We start from the raw sequence: 24,533 nt of genomic DNA on the forward strand, positions 1-24,533 counted from the left end.
CTTCCCTGGTGGCTCAGCTGGTAAAGAATCCGCCTACAATGCAGGAGACGGGTTCGATCCCTGGGTTGGGAAGATCCCCTAGAGAAGGGAAAGGCTACCCACTCCAGTATTCTGGCCTGGAGAATTCCATGGACTGTATAGTCCACGAGGTCGCAAAGAGTTGGACACAACTGAGCGACTTTCACTTCATTTCAACTACTTCATGGGCTATGTGAAAACAAGGTTGCCAAGCCCAAGTAAGATATCTCATAACCCTACAATGGCTGGGGTAACAAATAGCTGGCTTCTGCAACTATTAAAACTATCAAGTCATCTATGTAAACTACATCGGGAGTGTGGATAACAACAGCAAGGACGTGGAAGATACAATGATAATTCTGAAAGTCTACTTCAAGGTTTTCTAGTAAACCACTCATAGTTCACACACACGACTATTTCCAGACCAAGATACACATCACATAACAAATTATTTGCTATAGAAAATATAAGTAGATAGAGCAAAAACTCAAAATGAGGCAAGATACAGTTGCTTGGGCAGGCTAATTAACACAAGAGGTACCACTGGACAGAGGAAAAAAACAACAAAAGGCGGACCCGAGAACTCTAAAAGGGCAAAGCAACACGAGCCCACTTAGCACATGGACAAAGGCGTTACGCCACAGATGGCCAGCTGCATAAAAGTCTAATACAGAAAAAGCTAACGTGTATTAAGCAAACCCTTCTTATTCAGAACCAGGAGGTATGAAATGTATTTTCACAACACATGCCTCCAAAGTCTCTAGTACTCTTTAAATTGTACTTAAACCTGGAAAATTTACTAAGAAACCTCATTCTCCAGCAGAATCAGAAAAATAGTCTCATACATGTAAATTTCATTAAGAACATTATATGCTTTACCTGTATTCAAATGCAGGTGTTTTTAAAATCAACTTATTTAGAGGACCCTCTCCCCAACTCCAAACACCAGACTTAACACTCAACAGACAAGAATAGATACATAAACACCTTTTTAGCAGCCTATGGGATCTTAGTACCCTTGGCAGTGAAAGCGCCGAGTCCCAACTACTGAGCCGCCAGGGAATTCCCTTTAGCCAATTTCTTATTTGACAACACCTTTCATCAGCAGGGAGAACGCTGCTCCAGGCTATTAGCTGGTGCACAGTGAGTTTTACCACAAAACCACCATGAGGTTAACATTTATGGAAAAATTACTGGCCTGTATTCTGAGTGAGGGGAGACAGTAGTCCCAACTTAACATGTGCAAAAAGACTTCAGAGAGCAACTTCAAGCAACAAATTTAAAAATACCAATACTTTGATTCTAACATATTTTTCAGTCATAACTGTAATATTAAATGACAGATCCTAGTGGTAATAAATGACAACACTTTCCAAGTTGATTTAACACATAATTCCACAACGAAGATAGAAAATGAAAACGTACAATAACTGCACTTACGATGTAGGAAGCAGTCATATTTAAAACACCGCCTACAGAAAAGCGTATGAAATGAATGCAAGCTCTGCTCCCTCTGGACAGACTTGGCGTTTGGTCCATCTATGTTGGGGGTGCACTCAGGAGGAAGCGCACCTGGGAGCTGCTGCTCCGTGAGTTCTTTGTACCTGACATCAACCAAGAGAATGTCACGTGAGGGTGAAACCAGAACCACATTCTTGAACATAAAAGTTTCTACAAGCTTTCTATGTATTATTTTTGATATTTTATCTTGCCTAAAACACAGAAAAGGGTCTAGCTTACAGCAATCTTTATTTAGATTAAGAGCCAATTAAACATTACACATGGTATATCAAGAAACATTCACAGATGTCATTCAGCTCTGTCATGAATAAATGTGATTATATTCATTAAAACGAAATAGCCATGACAGTAAAATTTCTATGGGTATCCAGAGAAACTTCCTCTTACACACACTCCTATAAACTGTGTGTGTGCGCACGTGTGTGCACTCACGCACACTTCTTCCATTTATGATAAATGCAGCCCAGGGTACCACAGATACACACGTATTAGTTCAAGTATCTTGCAGACGCTGAACACACACAGCAGTGGGTTCATCAGCTATATTAGCTCCATTTCTAATAAGCCAGAATGGTGAGTGACATACCACACACAGCAAGACCATCTCAAAAGAACAAATCTTACTTTTCCTTTAGCTCTTCTGCTGTGCCCTTATCTGGAAACATTGAGGAAATAGCTTCAAAAATTTTATCAGAAGGAAATTTCCGAGGTGGACGGCTTTCTTTATCTAAACAGGGAAATGTGAAAGGAAAACAGAGTGAAAGTGAACAAGCTCACCAATGTTTCATTTTGTCTACGCTTAACAATGCTGATTTCTCAAGAAATTATCAACTGTGTCTCACTTCTAACCTATTTTACAAGTATCTGAAATGCTGGTAGGTCAGACAAAACTCAATCAAATATGCAAAGTTTCAAGTGCACCGGGAGGCAGAAAAACCCAGGTTCTGATCCCAGCTCAGCCACTGACTGCCGCTGTGACCTTATCCCGTCACCAACCCACATGCATGTGTCATCTGTAAACGAGGGCCCACATGATCGCTAAGGCACCGATTATGAGAACGGCACGCTTCTCTGAAACTGCAATTTTCCCCAAAATTCTTCTATGCTGACTTCATGTCAAGTCTCTTCCAACCCCGGCTCTAAGTTGGGACCCTCTAATTTCTCTGGTAATCCGTAATTAGTATACAAGTTAGAGCATGTGCCCTGGGGTCAGTCAGAGCTGGTTTCCAACACAGAACTTTCTGGGCTCTCTTTCTTCCCAATGCTGTGATCTTAAGTTACTTCACCTCACTGAACCCATCTCAACTATAAAGTGGATCTGAGGATAAAATCCACCTTATTCCATATGCAATATTAGGAGGATTAAATGTCTATACACATATAAAGTGATATAAATTGACAAGCACATGACCTGCACATAGTCAAAGACTGATGTTACATATTACAATAATTATGATAATTGTCCAGGGAAACCCAAAAACTGTACATTCTTTTGCTAGCCAAGGGAAATAAAAGACTCACAAGTGCAGGATGAAATGTTATAAATAGTATTCTAATTTTGATGATACTACCCCTGATGTGATATTTAACAGAAGAAAAAAGAAAAGCTTATCTGTACTCTATGTTTTTGAAAAACACTGATATGGCTACACACAGACCTAACAAGACAGATGTACCTTCTCGACTCTCCTCTAGATCTTTCTGTTTTTCTTCTCTTTCATCAGGATCATCTCCGTCATCATCATCATCATCATCATTGTACTGACCAAGAGCATTCACCAGCTCCACAAAAATTTCATCATTTATAAACCCACATTCTGAAATTCATCAAATCAAATATTAGAAATACACAAAAGTATACCATGCTTTTTTCTCATTTGTAAGAAACAACCAGAGCCTACCAATCAGCACTGCAACACCATAATTATTATAAAATTTGGGAGAAAGGTCATTTCCAGGACTGGCCTAAGGCAAAGCTGGAAGAAGAATTTACCTCAACACCTGTCATTTTCACAAGTTTTCGGTGCCGGCGACCACAGCCTAATTCTCCAGAAACTAAATACGGCCTTTGCCTCCTTCTAAACAACCTATCTACCAGACTGTGCCGTCCACTTGTGAGGGGACGAGAGGCTATTACATGCCACCCCCCTGCAGGCACTTTAATGGGTCTCCTGTTAATGCACGAAGCTGTGGTTCTAATGACAGGACTTCAGGTCCTGTGGGGGCCTAGCAGAGAAAGTCATTTTGATCACAAGGCCTTTCGGAGCCCATGTTACATAAGCAGGGCCCTAATCCTAACCCATTTCATTGCTAAAGAATCTTAAAGTCTATATACATTCAAACAATTCTATTTAATTTGCATGTGATTGACACAGTTTTTTAATAACCAACTATGCATAATTTCCAAGTGGCATACACAATCCTTCAATTTAAAAAAAGACAGGGAAAACACTGAAAATTTTAGCCCAGGCCAATCCAGCAGTTTTAATTTTTTAAAATCTTTTTCATACTCACATTTGAAAAAACAAATCAAAATACCAATTCTCTGGCCCCTTTTCCAAGAGAATAAACACATGGCTCACCTCTATCCCCGTGTACTTTTCCATCATAATTTTTTATTAGTTCTTCAATGAACGTCCCATCCTGGTCTAAAACTTCATCCCCCATGTATGGAATGTTATGTAAAACAGTTTCATCTTCCACCTAAAAGTGAAATAAATAAATATATTTAAAAAGTAGACACATCATAAGTACCAACGTTTTTTTTAAAAGTAAATGTAATATAACAGAAATACAGTATTTTCTCCTAAGCAGATGTCCATACTCAGTTCTCCAGATCTAAAATAATAGCAAACTCTAAAAGCTACAAAGAAATAAATGATGCTTCTCATCAATATCTGAGAAAACTGTTTATAGGAAAAAAACTTAAGAAAAAATAACTCTATTACAGAATCAATCACTACAATTTACCATCACTTCATGTCTCTCTAAAACAGGAACACACCACAAGTTACGGTGTGGCCCATCAACCATTTGAAGACGTGTTCCTGCTTCAGACGTTTAAAAGCATTTCAGGGTCGACAAAATACAGCTTATCAAAGCCAACCATAAAAAACAATGCCCCAAAAGGAAAAAAACTAATTAAGTGAGGATTTCCAAACTTTACTTGATCAACTTATCAACAGTCAACATAATAAATTCTAGGCATGTAAAATACGGATGGTTCATTACAGGTTATCCTAAAAGGATTTACTCTCATTCATAAAATAGGAACATTCTACAATAACATGTTTCCACACTATGAATGAGACATATCAAACTTGATAGTGCTAATAAAGATGACAGATGAGTTTATATCAAGGTTTGGAAGATATCAAGAAAGAAAGAGGGTGCTGGCTGAGCAGGAAAGAGCCAGTCAAAGAAAAGTTCAGAGAGGACATAGGACTTCAAGAAAACAAGGGACAGGAAGCTGATGTTCTTGGGGGAAGAGAACTTTCAATAAAAAAATGTTAAAGAGTAATTATTGATAAAGACACAACATGAAGTCCATATCTAAATAAGGAGACTAATTTAAAACAAGGATAGGTCTCAGTCTGAAGAGGCCTTTGAACAAGGTGTTGATTAAAAACAGAATTTTAGAAAGAAATTCTGGTAACAGAACAGACTAGCTAAGATTGAAGAGAGGAAATGGCAACTGTTTAAGTGTGAGGTGCCTCAGGCTGGCCCGAGACTGACACAGAGGAATAGGCTGGGAAAGGCCAGGACACACAGGAGCTGTCAGGTAGGAGCAGACAGGAAATAGGAAAAAAATGGAATTTTTCAAATAATTCCTACAAAACAAATTTAGGACAAGTGCAGAGTTCATAAAGGTAAGGGTACCTTAGACAAAGAAAAGGCAAACTGGGAGGAAAAGTGCACAGGGGGTATAAAATGAAAATGTAGATGTTAATGTACTGTTCTATTCAGAGTCAACCTCATATACAACTACTGAGTCTAGCTGCCAGCACACCTCACCTGCACGTTTAAAACTGGGAAAGTTCATTATTTTGAACACAAGCCAAAATTAAATGACAGTTGGCTATTTTTTGTCTTCCCAATTATATCCATATAACCTTTGCACTGCAGGACATACCCTAGCCATAAAAAAGAAGAGTCTGCCTAATCTGGCTTTCATCACTAGCAAAAGCTATGGCTGATTCATAAATAATACTGACAACTCTGGAGGAGGAGATGAATTACGATGGGAGGGTTGATAGATACACACGACTATCCATAAAACAACAGGGACCTATACTCAATATCTTGTAATAATCTATAAGGAAAAAGAATCCGCAAAGCAATCACTTGGCCGTACACCTGAGACTAACACAACAGCATAAACTGACTATACTTCAGTGTTTTCAAATGGTTAAAAAAAGTCACTGCCAAGTTTAAAACACTATATTCTTTCAGAATTTCAGTCTGTGAAAATATGAGCCCTCTCAGAAGTTCCTGCAACATGATTCTCAAACCAAATGTTTTTGAATAAAGCCTTAAGTACACAAATCTACGCAATGGCAAAAGAGAATCGCAAGTTTACCTTTAAGCCTCCACTAAGAAAAGTTACTGAGGATGTTAGAAACACCTATTTATTGAAAAATCTAGCAGGCAGTTCTCTAAAGTGGGCTCACCAAGGACTTCCATCAAGATTTCAATAGCCCTATTATTTTATATATCAAGTAAGTCATAAAACTATGTATTCTTAATTTAACAACACAAGTCAAGAATGCATACTTTAACTTCTCTTTTGTTCCATCCTCTCCTTCATCCTACTTCCATAAAGAATTAAATACTAGCATTTCATAACAAAAGCTATTGTGCCAGCGTTACCTGTGGAAAAATAACTAGCCTTATACTGAGACTATTTCATATATTATCATTTAATAACATGCTGCCTAAAATTGTTTGAAATAGTAAGTTCTCACTTAACAAAATCTCAGACTGAGATTATAGGATACTAACATCTTTAAGAGCAAGAACTATAAGCTTCATCTTTTAAATATATTTTAAATCCCAGGTATGGTTTTTGCTTAATATTTTCCCTTTGGAGAATATTTTAACTTAAAAGGAGTAAATAGAAGCCCCCCCAAAAAAAATTTAAAAAGGACTAAGAGCACCATCAACACTGAGAAGGCTTAAAAATATATATATTAATTGGTTTTAAAAATTACTCCAAGTGTTCCCATTTTGATAGCTATTTTTACTTATACTATCTTGAAGCATTTCTATGAACAAAACTAGTGGAGGTGACAGAATTCCACCAGAGCTATTTAAAATCCTGAAAGATGATGCTGTTAAAGTGCTACACTCAAAATGCCAGTGAATTTGGAAAACTCAGTAGCGGCCACAAGACTGGAAAAGGTTGGTTTTCACTCCAATCCCAAAGAAAGGCAATGCCAAAGAATGTTCACACCGCTGTACAATTGCACTCATTTCACATGCTAGCAAAAACATGCTCAGAATCCTTCAAGCTAGGCTTCAAACCTAGACAACATATTAAAAAGCAGAGACATTACTTTGCCAACAAAGACAGACTCTGCTGTCTAATCAAAGCTATGGTTTTTCCAGTAGTCATGAATGGATGTGAGAGCTGGACTATAAAGAAAGCTGAGCACTGAAGAATTGATGCTTTTGAACTATGGTGTTGGAGAAGACTCTTGAGAGTCCCTTGGACTGCAAGGAGATCAAACCAGTCAATCCTGAAGGAAATCAGTCCTAATATTCATCGGAAGGACTGATGCTGAAGCTGAAACTCCAATACTTTGGCCACCTGATGCAAAGAACTGACTCACTGGAAAAGACCCTGATGCTGGGTAAGATTGAAGAGGAGAGAAGGGGATGGCAGAGGATGAGATGGTTGGATGGCATCACCAACTCGAAGGACATGAGTTTGAGCAAGCTCCGGAAGTTGGTGATGGACAGGGAAGCATGGCGTGCTGCAGTCCATGGGGTTGCAAAGAGTCAGACACAATTTAGTGACTGAACAGCAACAAAATCTTGACTGACCTGGACATGAAAATTATGCTTTGGTTAAAAGAAGTAATTACCAAATAAGAAGACACATTATTTACATACCATGAAATTCTGCTGTAGAGGAGACCAAGAATACATTATGGGTACTGAAGCAACCGCATTCAGAGTCTTTAATGGGATGACTTGCGTTGGAAAATCCAAGTCACTGGTCACCGAACACTAGAACAGAAAAAATAAAATTGACTCATAAGAATAAAAGGACAACCTGAAGCCTCAGTCTTCGTATTATAAAGAGATGCTGCCTACTTACATCATTTTGAAAAGTAAATTTCTTTACCTGAGATAGTAAGTTGGTAAAAATCAAAAAGCATTCTCTCCTCTTTTACTTAGTGACCAAAAAAGCTTCAGATTTTGCAAATTTTCCAAAACCTTCCAATACCTCCCATATTTACCAGTACCACTAAGAATCAAATATTATTTATGTTGGCCTCAATAATTATTAATGTTGGCCTCAGATTAACTGCTCTTTGCTTTCACCATAAATTTCCTACCTCACTGCTTAATTGTGTTTACATCTCAACCACATGAAATAACATAAGTCTTACTAAATAAGAATTTAGAAACTTGTTAGGTTCACCTTTATCTTTACCTTCCCTTTTTAAAAAGCCAAGTGTCTGCTGATATTATCAGATGATACACAAATATTAAAGGTAGTAGATGTGAGTTTCAATCACAACAAAATGGATTCAAATCAATTCTGCAGAAGTGTATTCCCTAAATTATTGATAATAATAGCTAATGTCATTAAGCACTTTCTATGTGCTAGGCACTATTTTAAACACATGTCTCGTATTCAGTCCTCATCACAGCACTGTAAGATGGGGACTATCCTTAGTGCCCATTTTACAGGTGAGAAAACTGAAAGAAAGGATACATAACTGGCCCGAAGTCATACACGAGTCAGGGCTAGAATTTAAGCCCAGAAAGTCTGACTCTGGAGCCCCTCTTCTTACCCAAAACACACACTGTCAGGATACCACATCTCTAATACCAATTAAGTACATATATTCCCCTGAAATATTATACCGTATTTCATCCAATTTATGATGACATGAATTTTAAAGCACACCATTACCTTCTGCATCATTAAGAAAATAATGTTGCCAATTAAATTATAACACAATACTTTATCATAGTGACTCTAAGATGCATGCCAATTTCAGATGTTAAAATGCTTAGAAGTTTGCATCTTTGACTTGATGAAATACGGTAGAGATCTGTGTCCAAAGACCACAGCACTTCACTCTGTCTAGGAATCCAGCTTCTCTTAAGGAGCTCCGATACCCAATGGTCAGGTCTCCGGAGCCATCTCAAAAATGCCCTTGACAAATAATCCATGAAAACAGAGCAAAAAGAAGTAGAATTGAAGTAGTAAAATGAAACCAAAAAAGTCATATCTATACGACACACATGATTATTATATGTTTCATTTTCATCTAAGAAGATTTAAAAATAGCAGGGCTAGATTTGGTGAAACCAGAGTGGAAGTCTTTGGCCTCCAGGCCCACCTGGCCCTCAGCATGTCCTCAGGCCAGGGGACAATCTTCCGATAGTCACAGTCACCCGGCACAAAAACAGTTCCTTCCTCAGTGGAAGGGAAGGTTTAAAGATAGAGCAGTTAGGAAAAAAACTGTGACAGTTGTTAACCCATTAATTTGCTTTCCAAAAGGGCAAAGATCAAAGGTAACACTAGAGAGCTCATGGCTCGAGTAAGACAGTGTGAACAGTTGACTAAGCTCCAGAACCCGCAATCTTTCCCTGGGTCCTCCCTTGGCCTCTGATACAATTCCTCATGCATCCATCCAATAATAAGAGCAGTTAACATTTATTGAGCACGTACTATGTTGCAGGCACTGTGCTAAGTGCTTCATATGCATCATCGTAACCACTCCTCATCTTAGCCTTTAGCATCGCGATTGCACGATGAGGAGGAGACTGAGGTTCAAAGAAGTTAAATAACTTGCCTGGTCAGAAAGACAGTCAACTGCCAAGCCAGGATGGAAGCCTCAGTCTGACTGCTACACCCGGGAGCCTCATCCGTGCGCTCCAGCCCTTCCCAGATGCTCGTGCACGAGGTGCTATATGCCGAGCGTCTTCTCCCCCACATCCTCCTCTTCCCCTCTTCCTACCATGTCTTCACTCCTTCTTCTTAAGTTACTTAACCAGCTAACAGTGGGGCAAGGAGTGGCTATAACTACAGAATAAAGTGATATACACTGTCCAGCGGTTTTAAGTTCAAAACAATTTCATTCCTTGCTAAACAAATTGGAGTTTTTGAGTTTTGTTTTACACGTGGTGGAGGCAAATTAATTCAGTGACTTTAATTCTGAAGACTGGTCCCCTTTAAAGCCTGGGGGTAAAGGGAAAGCGGCTGCCTCTCCAACTCTGACAAACCCAAGGTCACACTCAGAGGAGGAGAGAGAGCTGCGTGTCCTACTCAACCACCAGACGGGGGCGGGGCGCAAGCTCTGCCCCGCCGGTCTGCTCCAGTGTCCTGAAGATGCCGAGTCCACTGAACAAGGGCACATCTCCGTGAACAGAAAGAACTTAAGAGAAGCACAGAAAATAAGATGGCAAAGGCTGCAGCACTGTCTCCCACCCCACACCTGCCACACCCCTATCACCTAAACCTCAATTCTCAGTCCTAAGTGTTACCAAGGGGCTGGAAATAAGCTCTCTGAGGGCAAAAGTGGCTGTGGCAGAGCGTGGTGCTACGTCTGTCTCGCAACAATACTCAGCACAGTGTCTCAAAAAAGAGTAGGCACTCAAAAAATGTTCCCGGAATGAACCGACTGCATTTGCTGACTTTTCCCCGATGGAGACTTTGACTTCCATTTCTTTTAAAGCTGCGAGAACACCTAAGCAACAAATTGAAGGTCTATACCCACCTCGTTATCTATGCATTATCTCTAGAAACTCTATCCCATTCTTTAACTATTAACTAAAAACCATATCCCTTTCGTTTATGAAATAATATTCAAATGCAAAAGCATTTGCTGGTAAAACAAGTTTGGGAATTCTTATTCATTGACTTACAGGAAAATTACTCAAAAAGTCCAGTTACTTACCAGTAACTTTTTTTCTTTGAAAATGTATCATCCTTGACAGTTTACATTATCAAGTCTCATATCACTCAGAGGACTGAATAGGACTTTGACCTCCTGGGTCTCCACAGCTTTTTACCTGATCAAAGCCTTGGGCTCAGGACCTCACTAGGAGACCTATACATCAACCAATGAAATTCTCTAATTCTAGGTCCAACTTGAGGATCACACAAGGAAGCTGTTGCAGGTAATCCATCAATGGTGGTAAAGAAAGAAAACGACTACATGAGTTATCAAGGATGCTACATTTTCAGAGAAACACAGCTTACTGGTAAGTGACCAGGTTCCTCTGAGGATGGATAGACTTACATCAACCAGCTGGTACAATAGGCGACTGTGTGGCTGGACCACTGGGAGCTGGAGAGGGAAGTCAAGCCAAAAATAGTAGTTGTAGGAGTACACAACCAAACTGAGACTCTTGGCAGAAGGCTGGTTCCAAGTAAAAACTGTGTTATGGAAAATCGTAGAGGGAAGAGCAGGTGAGTGGCCTGCAGGGAAGGGAAAGAAATTAACACACCCTACTACGTGCTGAGCACTGTGCTAGAGACTTTACCAAAGTTAACTTCTTTAAAATTCACCACTACCCTAGGAGGCAGGTATGACTCCCCCTCTTACAGTGGGACATCCCAAAGGGCATGGCCACAGCCATCCGGACTCTCAACAGTCTTTACATTAGGAGGGTTAAGTCCAGCTTCCATATAGTAAGGGGAAAAAAATACACCCAGTTAGCCAAGTTAAAAATATTCTTGGATCCTGGTTGGTCCACTCAATTCAAGCCAGAGACACAATGAACTGTTGATATTGTCTAATATCCTTTAGCTTTTCCGAGTAAAAACAATAAGGACCGTCTTACATCTAAAGTGTAGGAAAGAAAGTATCGGCTGCCACCCAACTCCAGGGAAAAGCTGAGGGTGATTTCTGAAACTACTCATATTCCTCAAGATTTCAGCAGAGACAAGATGATACACCAAGTTTTAAATTAGCTAGCCCTCTGGTGAAAATGACAGTGTACATAACTTAATTTCAGACTGCTTTCATGTGAAGGAAGTACTGAAGAGAAAACTGGAATGAGGTTAAGTATCAAGTTTGGGTCAAGAAAAGCTCACAGCAGAAGTGAGCTCCTAACAGAGGTTAGAAGGATTAGGAGAAGGGTGGCTAGAGGAGGGAAGGGAGGTCAGAAATCAAACATCCTGATGAGATCTTGACACAAAGACCTTTACAGTTAATAAAAGCAGCTAATCAAGGTCGTGGGAGCTAAGGAATACAAGAGTGGTTCAGACCAGACTGCAGATTATTTCCTGTTCTGGTGCTGAATGTGTGTGCTGCAGAACCACCCGACTAGAGGAGAAGCTCCATCCAGGCTCCTGCTCTGAGCTCACTTGAGAACAGAAAGATGTCATCATCCTACAAGCATCCTCTGGGCGGGACACGGGGGCATTTCACAGAGAACAGGTAACACGTGAAGGGCAATGTCAGGATACTGGGACCTTAAAGCTCCTCTCCTGAGTGAGGAGATCACAGATCTATAAATCTAATTAGTAGAGTAACTGTTAAAAACCCAACTCTGGTCTGAATCTGAAGGGTACTGTAAGGGTAAATCGTCCCCTCTTAATCTGCAGTTCGGCTAAAATCCTACAGATCAGAAGCAGAATTAATAGTCACAGGACAAAAGTTGGTAGGACCACAAAAACACCCAACACAGAGTGTAAGGCAGATAACCAGAGTCCTGCTTGTCTGTGAGAGGCAAACTCAAGTACTTAATTCAGTAAGGACCCTATGAGAGGTAAATAAGATCACTTCTATCATTGAAAAAAAAAGAAAGAAAAGAAAAACTAAGCAGCAGAGCAAAGAATAAAGCCGTGGTTTCCATCAGCTGGTTTCCATCAGCACAGCCACTGTGAAGCCTGGCTCCCACGAGTGGACGTGGAGCTGAAGGCCACAGGGCAGCAGGGGCTGAAGTGGAGACAGGACAGTCCCGGGACCTCGGTCTCAGGAGAAGTGCGAGCTCTGTGCTCAGGTGCTGAGCCTGCTCCGTGACCACCAGACAGGCCAATTCTGCTGATCTTTGCAAAACAGAGGCATGCCTCTCCCCAGTTGCTCAGATTCATCATTTAGTGAATGATGCTAAAACGACGACAAAGCTAAACAGAAAAAAATCGAAAACGAAATCTCCCCACTCACTCTTTATACAACAGGAAATTCCTAATAGGGTAAATGATGTTAAAACATAAAAACGAAAACAGAACTAGAAGGAAAGATGGGCAATTTATAATCTTGAAGTGGAGAAAGGCTTTGTGAGCCTTAAAGAAACACAAAAATCAAAAGAAGAAACTCTAATTTAACTACATATACATTTAAAACTTCTGTACAACCAAAATATATAAGAAGTAACATCAAAATGGGGAGAAAAAAATCTGCAGAACAGATGGTTAAAACCTAGTATTTATAATATGCAAAAAGTCCTTAAAAATCATAAGAAAAAGTTCAACCCAATTTTAAAGGATCTGAGCCCTGATAACAGCCAACTCATAAAAGAAACACAAACAACAGATTTTTTCAGTTTTGCTGAAAAAAGGAAGGCAGCAAATTCCAATAGTGTTTACCTATCACACTGACAAAGATTAACATTTTGGGAGAACAGAGAAATAGACACTATTATCAGTTGGTGAAGAGTGTAAACAAAAAACTTTTGGGAGTCAATTTGTTAATACCTATTAAAATGTTGTAGACACATATCCTCTTGACCTAGTATGCTGTTTCTAGAAACTTTTCCTACAAACTTACTCAAAAGATGTGTATGAAGAATACTCACAGAAATGCTAACTGCAAAAGAAAAAAATAAAAACCTAAGTGTTCATCAGTTATGAACAGGGCAATCAGTTGTGGCAAAGCCACAGGACCAAGCACTTGCATTGAATCCAAGTGGCAGACATGTTTTATCTGGGAATAATTTTTTTTTTAAATAAAATTCATCATCATTATTATTACTAACATGTTACAGAAAAAAATCTGAAAGAACCAAAAGGGTTGTAATTCACAAGGGTTGAATTACAGGGTCCTTTGTCTCCTGTTTCATATATTTCTGTGTTACTTGAATTTTTACAGTTAATATTTTATAATAACCTTCTAATTAAGAAAAAGATTTTTACAAAATTTCATTAACCCACAGATATTCACAAGGGGCTTCCCTGTGGCTCAGATGGCAGAGAATCTGCTTGCAATGCAAGAGACCCAGGTTCGATCCCTGGGTCAGCAAGATACCCTGGAGAAAGGAATGACAACCCATTCCAGTATTCTTGAATGGAGAATTACATGGACAGAAATCTGATAGGCTACAGTCCATGGAGTCCCAAAGAGTCAGACACAACTGAGCAACTAACACAACACACAGATATTCACATCAGCTGGTGTGAAAGTACCTCATTAGTTGCCAAGGTAGCTCACGAAATCTACCCATCCCTCCCAAAAAGGTACTCAAGTTATATACTTTTACGAAATCTAGTAAGAGAAAATAAAACAGAATCAAGCAGTGGATTTAAGTCAATCCATAATATCAAGCTAAACTGTGACAGAAGTTCTAGGCCTAAAAAATGTTATTTCTTCAGAGCAATAAACAATTTTCAACACTGTAGACTAGACAAGCCTTTCTTTGGGCTTTGGTTCATTCTGTTTGTTTTTAAGATAGCTGTCAAAATTTGGTTTTGCATTTTGAGAAGAGACTTTGATCTTTGTAATGGTCAATTTAACAATTTTTTAAAACACAAACTGTATACACAGTGTTCTTAGAGAAAAACAGCAAATTAAACACAACTTCTGCTAGTTTATTTAAGATTACAAAATAAACATTTGATATTTCTGAAAAGTTCACTTTTTAAAGTTGAGATATATCATCTTAGGTTTAAAATATAAACTCAAACGTAAGTGTATGATATATCTTTAATATACAATAATAAAATAGAAACTCAAACAACATAAGTGATCTTTCTTTTTTAAATGGTCTTCTTGGAAAAGCATAAAATGCTTATATTAGCTTCCTTTCAAAAAAAAAGTAACACCTCCTTATGGTTACTGAAGTAATGTTCCATCTATTTCCACTGAAAGAAAACCAGAAAGAAAGCGAAGGCTGCCATGATTTGAAAAAGTTACATGGGCAGGAAGGACTGGCAGAGTTAATACAAGATTCAACCAACAAAGGGTTAAAAGAAACAGAGAGCAGCAGAAAGCAATGAGAAACCAGTTCCTTGAGGAACCAAGAAAGGATGGATATACTCAAGCTGAGTGTCAAGACACTCACTTGGGAGCACCCCTCACCTCTCTCTAAGACATGAGAAAAGGGCCCAGCTCCTTGCCACACTTGCTCAAATGCTGAGCAGGACACACTGGCCCTCTAATCCTGAAATTCGCAAAGGAAAGAAAGCACATTACTGTGCTGGAGTGAGGAATAAAGAGTACATACTGGGTACACCAGCATGTTATTTTTCTTTGTATATAGTAATTTCTATTAACAATTAACTGACAAAAGTACATGACCACGTCAATAAATGAGGTCAAGTGTTTACAGGTAAACAAGTTTTTTCTTCCCCTTCAATAAAAAACAAGCCCAAATTGCAAACTCATGAAAGAATTCACATGTCCTGCATTAAACAGAAGCTTCCCCCTACCAAAAAAAAATCATTTGTGAATATCAAATGATAGGTGATGAACTTAAAATTCTAAGCTATCACTGGGAAGAGCAAACCTGTATGTACTGACAAGTCCAGAAGACTTTCAATTCCATGAATGTGAGAACCGGGGGCCTTCTGATGCTGCTTGTATGTTAAACATTCTGAAGAAGCCCCACATTTCTCACTCCTTTCATTAGTAAACAAGACACAGAATTCTTACAAGAACATTACATTCTCCTGGAAATCTAAAAATGCATATTGGCAGGATATTTTAAAACTACTACACCAATCATGCCAGGTGCCCAGAAGACAGACATTATTTGAGAAAGCCTCCCTTTCATTCACAATATGTACAAGTAAAAAAAAATTTTGTTATGAACAATCAATGAAGAGGAAAAGCGCCTTGTGGTTTTTAGCAAGAAACAGAAAATGTACAAAAAGAAATACATTAGTAAGAACTACAAGAGTAACTCAACCAGCTTCTTCATTAAAACTGGAAAAACAGACACACTACAGAGCATGGCCACTGACTACTTATTGATAAAACAAAGTAATGATGTTACCAAGAAATAAGTTTTTGATAAACAGCTACATGTTAAGGCAATATGGTGTATATCCCTTGGCCTGTAAGTATCATTTAATAACATTTTTAAGCTGAGCGCTCCTTAAAAAAAGATAAACTGAAGAGCAAAGGAAATCAATGTGAAGTATATATCTTATAGTCACTATCTTCAAGAAGTCAGAAGTATTTTCTAAAAGAAAAAACAGACATATCTGCACTAAAATCCTATGGGCAACAGTTTAGGTTTTGTAACTTCAACACCAAAAACGAAGTCCCGCGAGTCTCCTGGAAGTACGCGTGAGCAAACAGCAGACTAAAGATGTGGCTGCAGGTCAACTGCAGGACTCCTTGAACCCAAGTCACTTCATCAGGTCAGAAAGTGAACTTGTCAGATTTTCTTTACTAAAATAACCTAGATAAAATTGGTCATTTTAAAACCGAGCGTATCACCTCCCTTCTACAAGTACAGAAGGGAATCAAGTATTTGAGTGAATGACTGAAAACTGTCAGTGACTCATCATCATGCTCCAGGATTTAAACTGAAGACAGCCCTTCTATAAAGGATGAGTTTATAAAGATGAGCCTTAATTAAAGCAGTGTCACAACAGCGCTTAACAAAGGTTCAAAGAAACAGGCTTTTCAGGTGTCTGGGTCAACAGTGCAGTCCCAAATTCTTTCAAGCCTACAAGCCTACTGCAAAGAAACTCTTTGCAAAATAGGCTAACTTATCTATTCTCCCTGCTTCTGACCTAGTTGACTCCAACTTTCAAAGCGTAAAAAAAAAAACGGATTTTGGAAATGCTCAAACTGAAGAAAAATTAAACAGAGATATAGTCTTATCTGAAAAGTAAGGAGACCAGACAGAAATCACTAAAGTCCTTTCCAGCCCTAAAATTCTATCATTTACTATGATAACACCAAAAAGCTTATCACAAACTATAGAAATCTTCAGCTTCCAAAAGTCAGTGATGATGGTTTTAAAGGGGGTGGGAGGCTAGGAGGAATGAAAGATGAATCATTTGAATCAGAATCAGCTGTCAAGAGAGGCTCAAAAACAAGCTTGACCAGGTCAGAGCTCTAGGCAACAAACCCTGAACCCTGAGGCTAGGGGTTTCTTTCCTCCTTTTCCTTCCTATTTCGTGAAAATGCTTCTTCTCAACCTGCATGGAGTACTAAGTTTAAAAACCACTTGTTTTTATCAAAATACTAATTTCTTCTTACCATTTGTCCCATAAGCTCAATAAAAAGGTATCTTTACATTCAATGACTTTTATCTCTACTGACAAAATTAAAAGCAAAATTCAATTAGTAATTATTCATTTGAATAAACTGTATTCTTAAATTTAACACCAAAAATTGTATCATGAGCAATTCCAGTTGTACATAAATAACGAACTTCAATAATTTCTTAATGTGTCTGAGCAAAGTGTACTCTTTCAGGCCCACATCAGATCATTAGAGCAAGGAAACTGACTTTAAGCCCTCTAAGCTACGTTTCCTCACCCGGGAATGGAAAAGGGGGTAACAGCCATCACAACGATCATATCACAACAGACTAGCGCCCTGCCAGAAGCCACCGATGCTGCGACTTTTATTATAAAGGCAGGCTGGGCTTTCGGCAGCATTTTGAGATTTGTAATGGGTGGCAAAAACAAGTGTTCTATGTGTTTCCTACTTTATTTCTCCAAATTTCTAAGATTTTTCTCTCTGGGGAAAAAAAACACACAGGTTTCTTTTTCCTTCACTTCAAAACTTACAGAACATCACCAGACAAAACTTGTAAAAGAACCAGTGAGAAGCTGCATCCTGATCCCTTTTGAGAACGTTCTAATCAGCACAGAAAAGAACCCCTTTCACCTTTAGTGATGAAATATTAATTAGTACATTTTATTCACGTATGTACATTAATAAGTACATATTAATAAATCATTTACCTCAATGTGTTCCATGTGACTAGAAGGTGTTAATACTTTTTTTCATATAATACATTTAATACAACTGCAAATCAGAGCTTAAAGAGTTATCACCTGACAAAATGTATAAATAACTAAGAATCAGCCCAAGCCATTTTTCACCATCAAGACCATGAACATCATCACTGAAACCACTTCTAGGACCGTATCTGTAGCACTGACCAGTCCTCGAGGCCAGCCCGTCACACGACCTCAACAGGCCTCATATGACAGCCAAGTAGTGCTTAATTATTATAATACCATATAAAAAATGTCTACTTGTTGAAAACATCACTTTAGAACAAATTCATTCCATTGTTTAGACGCATCCCATGTTTAGACATGCAGGTCAACAATCATCTAGTTCGTGGTGTAATTTAAATTTCAACTCACTTTCTTCCCTCTTTCTGCTTCCATGCCCGTTCATGCAGCATTTCGTATGATATGTCATGTCTTCCTGTATAAAACTGGTGCTTAAGTTGAAACACCTTAACCAAAATCCTATTGATTGGTTCATACTGTGTAAGTTTCTGCCATTTTCTCTTCATCTTACTACTACTACATTTAATGTGTTACTTCATTATAAACCTACCACAGATTTATTGCCTTCCTTGGAAAACAGTAATTTTTTGGAGGGATTAAGATCTACTTCGTTCATCCAAAAAAATGCTATTAACAAAGGAAATTCTGACCTCTCAACCCCAAGTTTTAAAATTCCCGGTGAGCCTTAGAATTTAAACAAAATGTGTAATAAAATGCTTGTTAACTCCATGAGTATGCATGAAAAAGAAACATTTCTTCCAGCATAGCTAATTCATATGAAGGGGGAGAAAAAAAGTATGTGTCAGGAAGCCCTGCTCTAACTTTTGATCTGATGAGGACATTTAAGAGTATTTTAAGTTCTTTTTTAACGAACAGTCTTATACAAGTCTAGAAATCTACCTAATAACAGTGAAAGTAGAATTCTAAACCCCAGAGCTCTGTTATAGGAATAGCTAGAAGCCATTAGCAGTTGCACATTAAAGAGAAACAGCAATAAAACAAGGGACATCCGAGGTCAGTGGTTCTCTCTCAATAACCAACCAACACTGCAACAGCAAAAACCAAAATGCACTGATAATCTGAACAGCGCGTGAGTTCACCAACCTCCCTGGTCCCGCGCAATGAGCTCACAGAAGTCAGGATATGCACAGGCTGGATTCTTCGCTGTTTCCACTCTTGGTTTAAGATTTCTGTTCTTTCCAAAATTTTCTGACGATTGGAACTAAACATACTCTTTAAAAAAAAAATGAAGGAGAGGAGAAAAGAAATTGTTCATTGTTAGAAATTTTGTAACATCTCTAACGAAGGTTAAAATTGCATGATTCCTCAAAAGTACCAGGGACATTCCTTCAAAAGCATATGATTTTACACTAAAATGTGGCTTCCCACATTCAAATAATACAAAAACACAGTATCTATTATTTTACTGACAGTAGAAGGGGAGTAAGAAATCATTTTTGTCCTTTGTTAACTGTGTACGTATCTTCTTTAATTACAAAGACTACAGGAACGCAGTACCATGAAACACCCCTTTATGCTTGGATCCTGGGTCTTCTCACGCAGTACACAAAGCTATATTGAAAAGATGGTGGCTGCCAAGTAGGTGGAATTAGACTAACAACTTATCATTTCACTATGTGCATGGTACAATTTTTATGTTAGTTAAGACAGACCAAGGACCTCAACTTTCAAGTCTCCATTTCTCTTACAGTAAATAAGGCCATTTTCCCCTTCAAACTAAAACTTATCTTGAGGGGCTGTACACCGCGTGCTCCCAGGAGGCAGAGGGTACCTTGACTTCGTCAGCGCGCCTGAATCTCTTGAGCTGCCGCAGGCGCATGTACTCTGACTTTACGCGCTTCCGCCAACACACTGGTCCCTTCTCAGACTTCTTCCCAGTCTGGCCCATGATTATTCTAAAAGCAATGGTTTCATATTAAAATCACTGATCTGACCAGCCTGAATATGATCACTTGTGTTTTAACCCCCAGCAAACTAACCACCAACCAACGAAATGACACATAATTACACTCTTGGATATTTGCGAGGAGGGTGCTCATTTGTTCTGTGTTGTGAAGTCCTTAAAAACATTTCATTCCAGGTATAAATTTTTATTTAACATAACTTTTCAAAGACATTTTTATTTACAAAGATACTCCACTCCTAAACTGCAGTCATTCTACCAAAACATGACCCATTACAGGAGTTAATTATATACAATAAGGAGCTATGAGATGCACACTTGTGGAGTGAAATAAAAATGTAGACACATGTTCTAAGTTTTTCATCATTGAATTAGCTGATGTAGGCACAAATAAATGACTGGAAAAGAGAAATCCAAAACAGAAGTAAAATCTACATACAGCATTAAAGGTAGAAAATATATAGAACAATACATGATACAGGTACAAATTAAAGTATTCCCTCTACATGCACTTTCAACCATGCTTCTCACCTTCAACACGGTGATGCAAGTCTGTGTTTTTACCTGTGGCCACCTTTCCTCCCACGGGGCCTCCCAGAGAAGGCAGGGACCCAGAGGCCCTGGAAGCCAGTTATGTGAAACATGGGCTCAGCCTGCGGTCTACCAGGTGTCCAATTCACACTACAGAGTCTAACAAGTGTCCTCTTCTAGAACATTTTCTCAAGTGCTAAATTTGTACTTGTATCTTGAAAATATCAGAAGGATAGTCCTCTGTCGGATGGTGCAAAGGGGCCGCGCTGGGGATCTGGGCTTTACTTTCTCTAAACACAGTGGAAAGTCATGGAGGGTTTTCAGTCAAGGGGAGGGAAGCTGTCCACTCTGGAGGGGCCAGCTGGTGGCAGCAGTGACAGAAGGGGCTGCAGGAGACCAAAACGCAAAGGTGAGGCCAGGTGAGACTGGACGGCGGAAGTGTGGCCAGGTGGGAGATGCAGCCTGTACAAGCACACCGGGGAGGAGAGCAAGGAAAGGATTTCCATCTGCAGAAGACGGCTTTCTGGCCGGAGTAACCGAGCAGGGTTTCAGGTACCCGTTTACATACAGCCCTCAGGCACAGAGAAAAATGCCTAAGGAGAGGAATCAGAGAAAGAAAGGAGCCCAGAGGTCAGGGGAACTTTCTGTAGGAATATTCCACCACCAAGCCACGAAAGACAAAGCCAATGGTGGATGATGATTCAAGCTGAAAGAGGAGCCAAGAGAGCAAGTGATAAATGACTAGTAAGAATTGGGCGATGAACATACAAAGATGAATGGAACACAGAACCTGCCGGGTGGAGCTTATAGCCTACCTAAGAAGGCCTCAAAGAACAGACTTTACAATATGAGATAAACACGCAAAAGTACTGGGGTTGAGGGTAGGGGAGTCAAGTAAGGAGGGGCAGAAGGAGGGCAGAAAAGTGACAGCTCAACCGTAACAGCTGAGGCGATTTCAAGAGGCACAAAGAGCAGGCGCTAAGAGCAGGAGCCCGGGGCGGCAGGGCGCCAGCAGACGCTGCAGACAAAGCGCACCCCAAACCCGTGAAGAGCCCAACTACAAGAACTGAGGGAATGAGAAGAATGGAGAGACTTCAGAACTGCAGATAAAGACAGCTGAATGAGATCAGAGATAGGCTGAGTCCTGGAAAAGGTTCCAAGTGCGCCCTTGCCTGGGGTGCTGAGTGGAACAGTCCTGGGAGCTGAGGAGACTACCCGCCACAGCCAACCCCAGCTTGGCAGAAATGAAGAACCCCAGAAGAAGTTAGGAGGAAGGTGAGGCCGGGCCAAAGGGCGTCCGAGTCTGGGAGAAGCTAGAGCTCTATTTAAAAGGTGACTCTGTGGCAATTTTTTGCTTTCATATCTGTCGTTAGGTAACGGATGAGCTCAGGTGATTCTATGCAAATTATTCTCAGATATTTAGCACTTCAGAGGCCTACCCAAAAGGGGGAAATATCAGGTAAAAAGGGATTATCACCGCTTCTTTAGCTCATAAACTCATCACCACTGCCGCCTCCACGAATTCTTAGTCCCCGGAGGCGGTGGTGGTGCCGAGTACAATGAATCTGCTCCGGGAGCATGGCTCTTGTCCTCTCTGATGTCCAACACGGCTATCACTACGGTTTTTAAGGTGCGTTTTTTCTGTCGTGGTGAAAAGGTATCATTAGTTAGCACTTCATGTTTTCAACCCCGGAATATCTTCCAGATGTTTCTACCATTAGTAAGAACACCTCTAGAAAAGTCTGTCGGGACAGAACCAAAGCTGTAACTAAACTACCAAGTCTCACAATCAACAACAGGACGCTTCAAAGCTGATCTGGAACCAACCTCTCGTAAGAGAGCATGTGTGGATATGTTTCCACGTTTATAAATTTCACAAAGATCTCCCAAATAATGAAAATGAAGGTTTTTAAGCCATAGAATGATCTGGTAAATATGCACAATAGACAGGAAAAGAAAATCATGATTCATTTAGGGGAAATTATCCAAATATAAGGTTCATGACCTCTGAATTAGGATAACAGAAGTATAGGGATAAACAGGCAGATCCATGAAAAAACTAACAAAACTTAAGGTACCATTAGAAGGATGTTTTACACAAAACAAGCTCCCTCCCTCAGCATTGACAACACATTAAAATCACATTTTCATGTTCATCACCCCACTTCACCCCCACTGGAGGTTCCTCAATCTCAAGAACAGTTTTTCTCCTTTCTAAAACCCCAGGGCCTGGCTGGGTGCCCGACAAACAGATTTGATAAAACAAACAAACAATAAAACCAAAACGCAGGTCTACTAACATGTGCTGATCACGAGCCACTGTGCCACTAGGTATGAAAGGAAGGGGGACTGCCGTGCTGAGCACAGGAAGGGAGGGGGAGACACCCCATCATAAGAACCCTGGGAGGAGGCCAGTCTCAGGGGCGGTCAGGGCTCTGGGGTCCACCTGCCCTACAACAAATGAACAGACCCTGAGCGTAAAACCCGGAGCCTCCAGGATTCCCTTAAGGAAGCTGCTCCTGCCTGAGAGACTTCATCCAAACAACAAACTGGGTACCAGCGCCCCCCACAGCTAGCTGGCTGCAGACACCCAACCCCGCAGGCCCACCCACCTCTAGGCCCAGCAAGCAGAAGCCTTCAGGAGCCTTCAAATTCAAGCTCCCCCAGCCCCTTCCCGCCCTGAAAGCAGACAAATGAGTCCTTCTGACTCCTTCCCACCACATCTCAGCGCAGTGAGAACTAAGATAGCGCTCGGAGTACTCGTGGATTGGCAGAAAGGAACTTTCATTAAAATGACTTGCTCCTAAATGGATGGGGATGTGTGAGAAATTCAGTTTTTAAATGTCTCACTCAAAAGATCTGTTTAGTCTCACAGATGAAATGACACGAAATATCATTTTTATCCCAGAAAATAAAATAGCTTCTCTTATTCAAAGCAGATATAGCTCAAGTCCACCTATATACAATGAAACCCAAACAACAGTTATATGCTTTAATTCAAAAGACAAACCAGGGTATGGCAGGGGACCATCCACACCTTAATACAGTGTCGTACAGCCTGTCAGGACTACAAATATATAGATTAAAGTAAGATTACACATAGTTCAGAGTCTATTTAATGAATCAACCAAACCTCAATTGTTTTGGATTAGGCTTTCTGCCACAGGAGACACAGAAGGGACCTGAGGTATATTCTTAGGACTGTGATGAATGAACAGAAGACAGGTTCCAGCCCCATGTCCTCAGGGTCCATAAGCAGCAGCCCCAGGAGCAGACCTACTCCGCCCCTGCCCTCCAGTTTAGACACCAACACACACCTCCCCCTGCCGTGACTGGGCCACACAGCCCAGGACTCTCATTCCTGTCTATCAGGTCCAGCCCTCGGCCACTTGTGAGGGGCCTTTATTACCTAAGGTGACATTCCTGCTCCTCCTTACTCAGCTGAGGATGACTGAGGAATTTAAAAAAAAAGAAAGAAAACAGGTTCCCTAGGCATTTTCAGTGCCCATGATGCCCTTCTTTATTTCTCATTCCTAAAGGATTTGCCGCATCGAGTCATTTGCCATCTACTCACTTGAGCTGTACTTCTACTTGTCTAAAGAAAATTATAAATTACGTGTACTACTTATCCTTCTCAACTAATTGCCTTAACGTTGACTCCTAACTGAAGACCCCACTGAGGAAGGTGAAATCCAAACTCAACAACATTTAAGTACTACGACTGCAATGCTCCCCAAGTCCTCCCCTAAAGAAAACTGCCAAGTTGGAAAAATCACCGATCTTCAATAGTGCTTTTATATTTAAAACACTTTTGAGGGCAGCTCAAAATCTCACTTACCAATTTTATTTATCTTTTTAAGTTAAAAACCACTGTTTCAATAAACTCAAAAGTAAATTAATGGTAAATAAGATTTTGTAGGTTAGGATTAGGAGAACTAGAGAGACTTATAGATGTTAACTTTTGGTAAGACATAAAAATTTACCACAGGAAAGTAGGTCTTACACCTGAGGAGCTTCACAGAAAACACCCCTACGAGAAGGAGACGGGAGCAAGGCGTCCATGGAGGCAGGCGCGTGGGGCTGCTGCCTGGGCCCCGATTCGGTGGGTTCATGAAAACGAGCAGACACCACTACATGTCACCC

General features: G+C 40.0%; 1 protein-coding gene across 9 annotated transcripts in view; it reads right to left on the minus strand.

The window, feature by feature from the left end:
- Positions 1-24,533, minus strand: part of EZH2 (enhancer of zeste 2 polycomb repressive complex 2 subunit) — a 56,575-nt gene that overhangs the window by 13,266 nt on the left and 18,776 nt on the right. For 3 of the 9 annotated variants that reach the window (XM_025291747.3, XM_025291749.3, XM_025291744.3), the window contains exons 2-8: positions 19,728-19,851; positions 19,040-19,168; positions 7,654-7,770; positions 4,122-4,242; positions 3,216-3,356; positions 2,164-2,266; positions 1,444-1,622 (exon numbers count right to left, since the gene is read on the minus strand). In XM_025291747.3, coding sequence (XP_025147532.1) covers positions 1,444-1,622; positions 2,164-2,266; positions 3,216-3,356; positions 4,122-4,242; positions 7,654-7,770; positions 19,040-19,168; positions 19,728-19,844 — 907 coding nt within the window. In that variant the 5' untranslated portion in view covers positions 19,845-19,851. Of the gene's footprint in view, positions 1-1,443; positions 1,623-2,163; positions 2,267-3,215; positions 3,357-4,121; positions 4,243-7,653; positions 7,771-11,024; positions 11,204-19,039; positions 19,173-19,727; positions 19,852-24,533 lie in introns of those variants that run through there. The other 6 variants (XM_025291750.3, XM_025291748.3, XM_025291746.3 and 3 more) reach the window with 5 other exon arrangements.

Source organism: Bubalus bubalis, chromosome 8 (assembly GCF_019923935.1).
Source record: "Bubalus bubalis isolate 160015118507 breed Murrah chromosome 8, NDDB_SH_1, whole genome shotgun sequence".
NCBI lineage: Eukaryota > Metazoa > Chordata > Mammalia > Artiodactyla > Bovidae > Bubalus > Bubalus bubalis.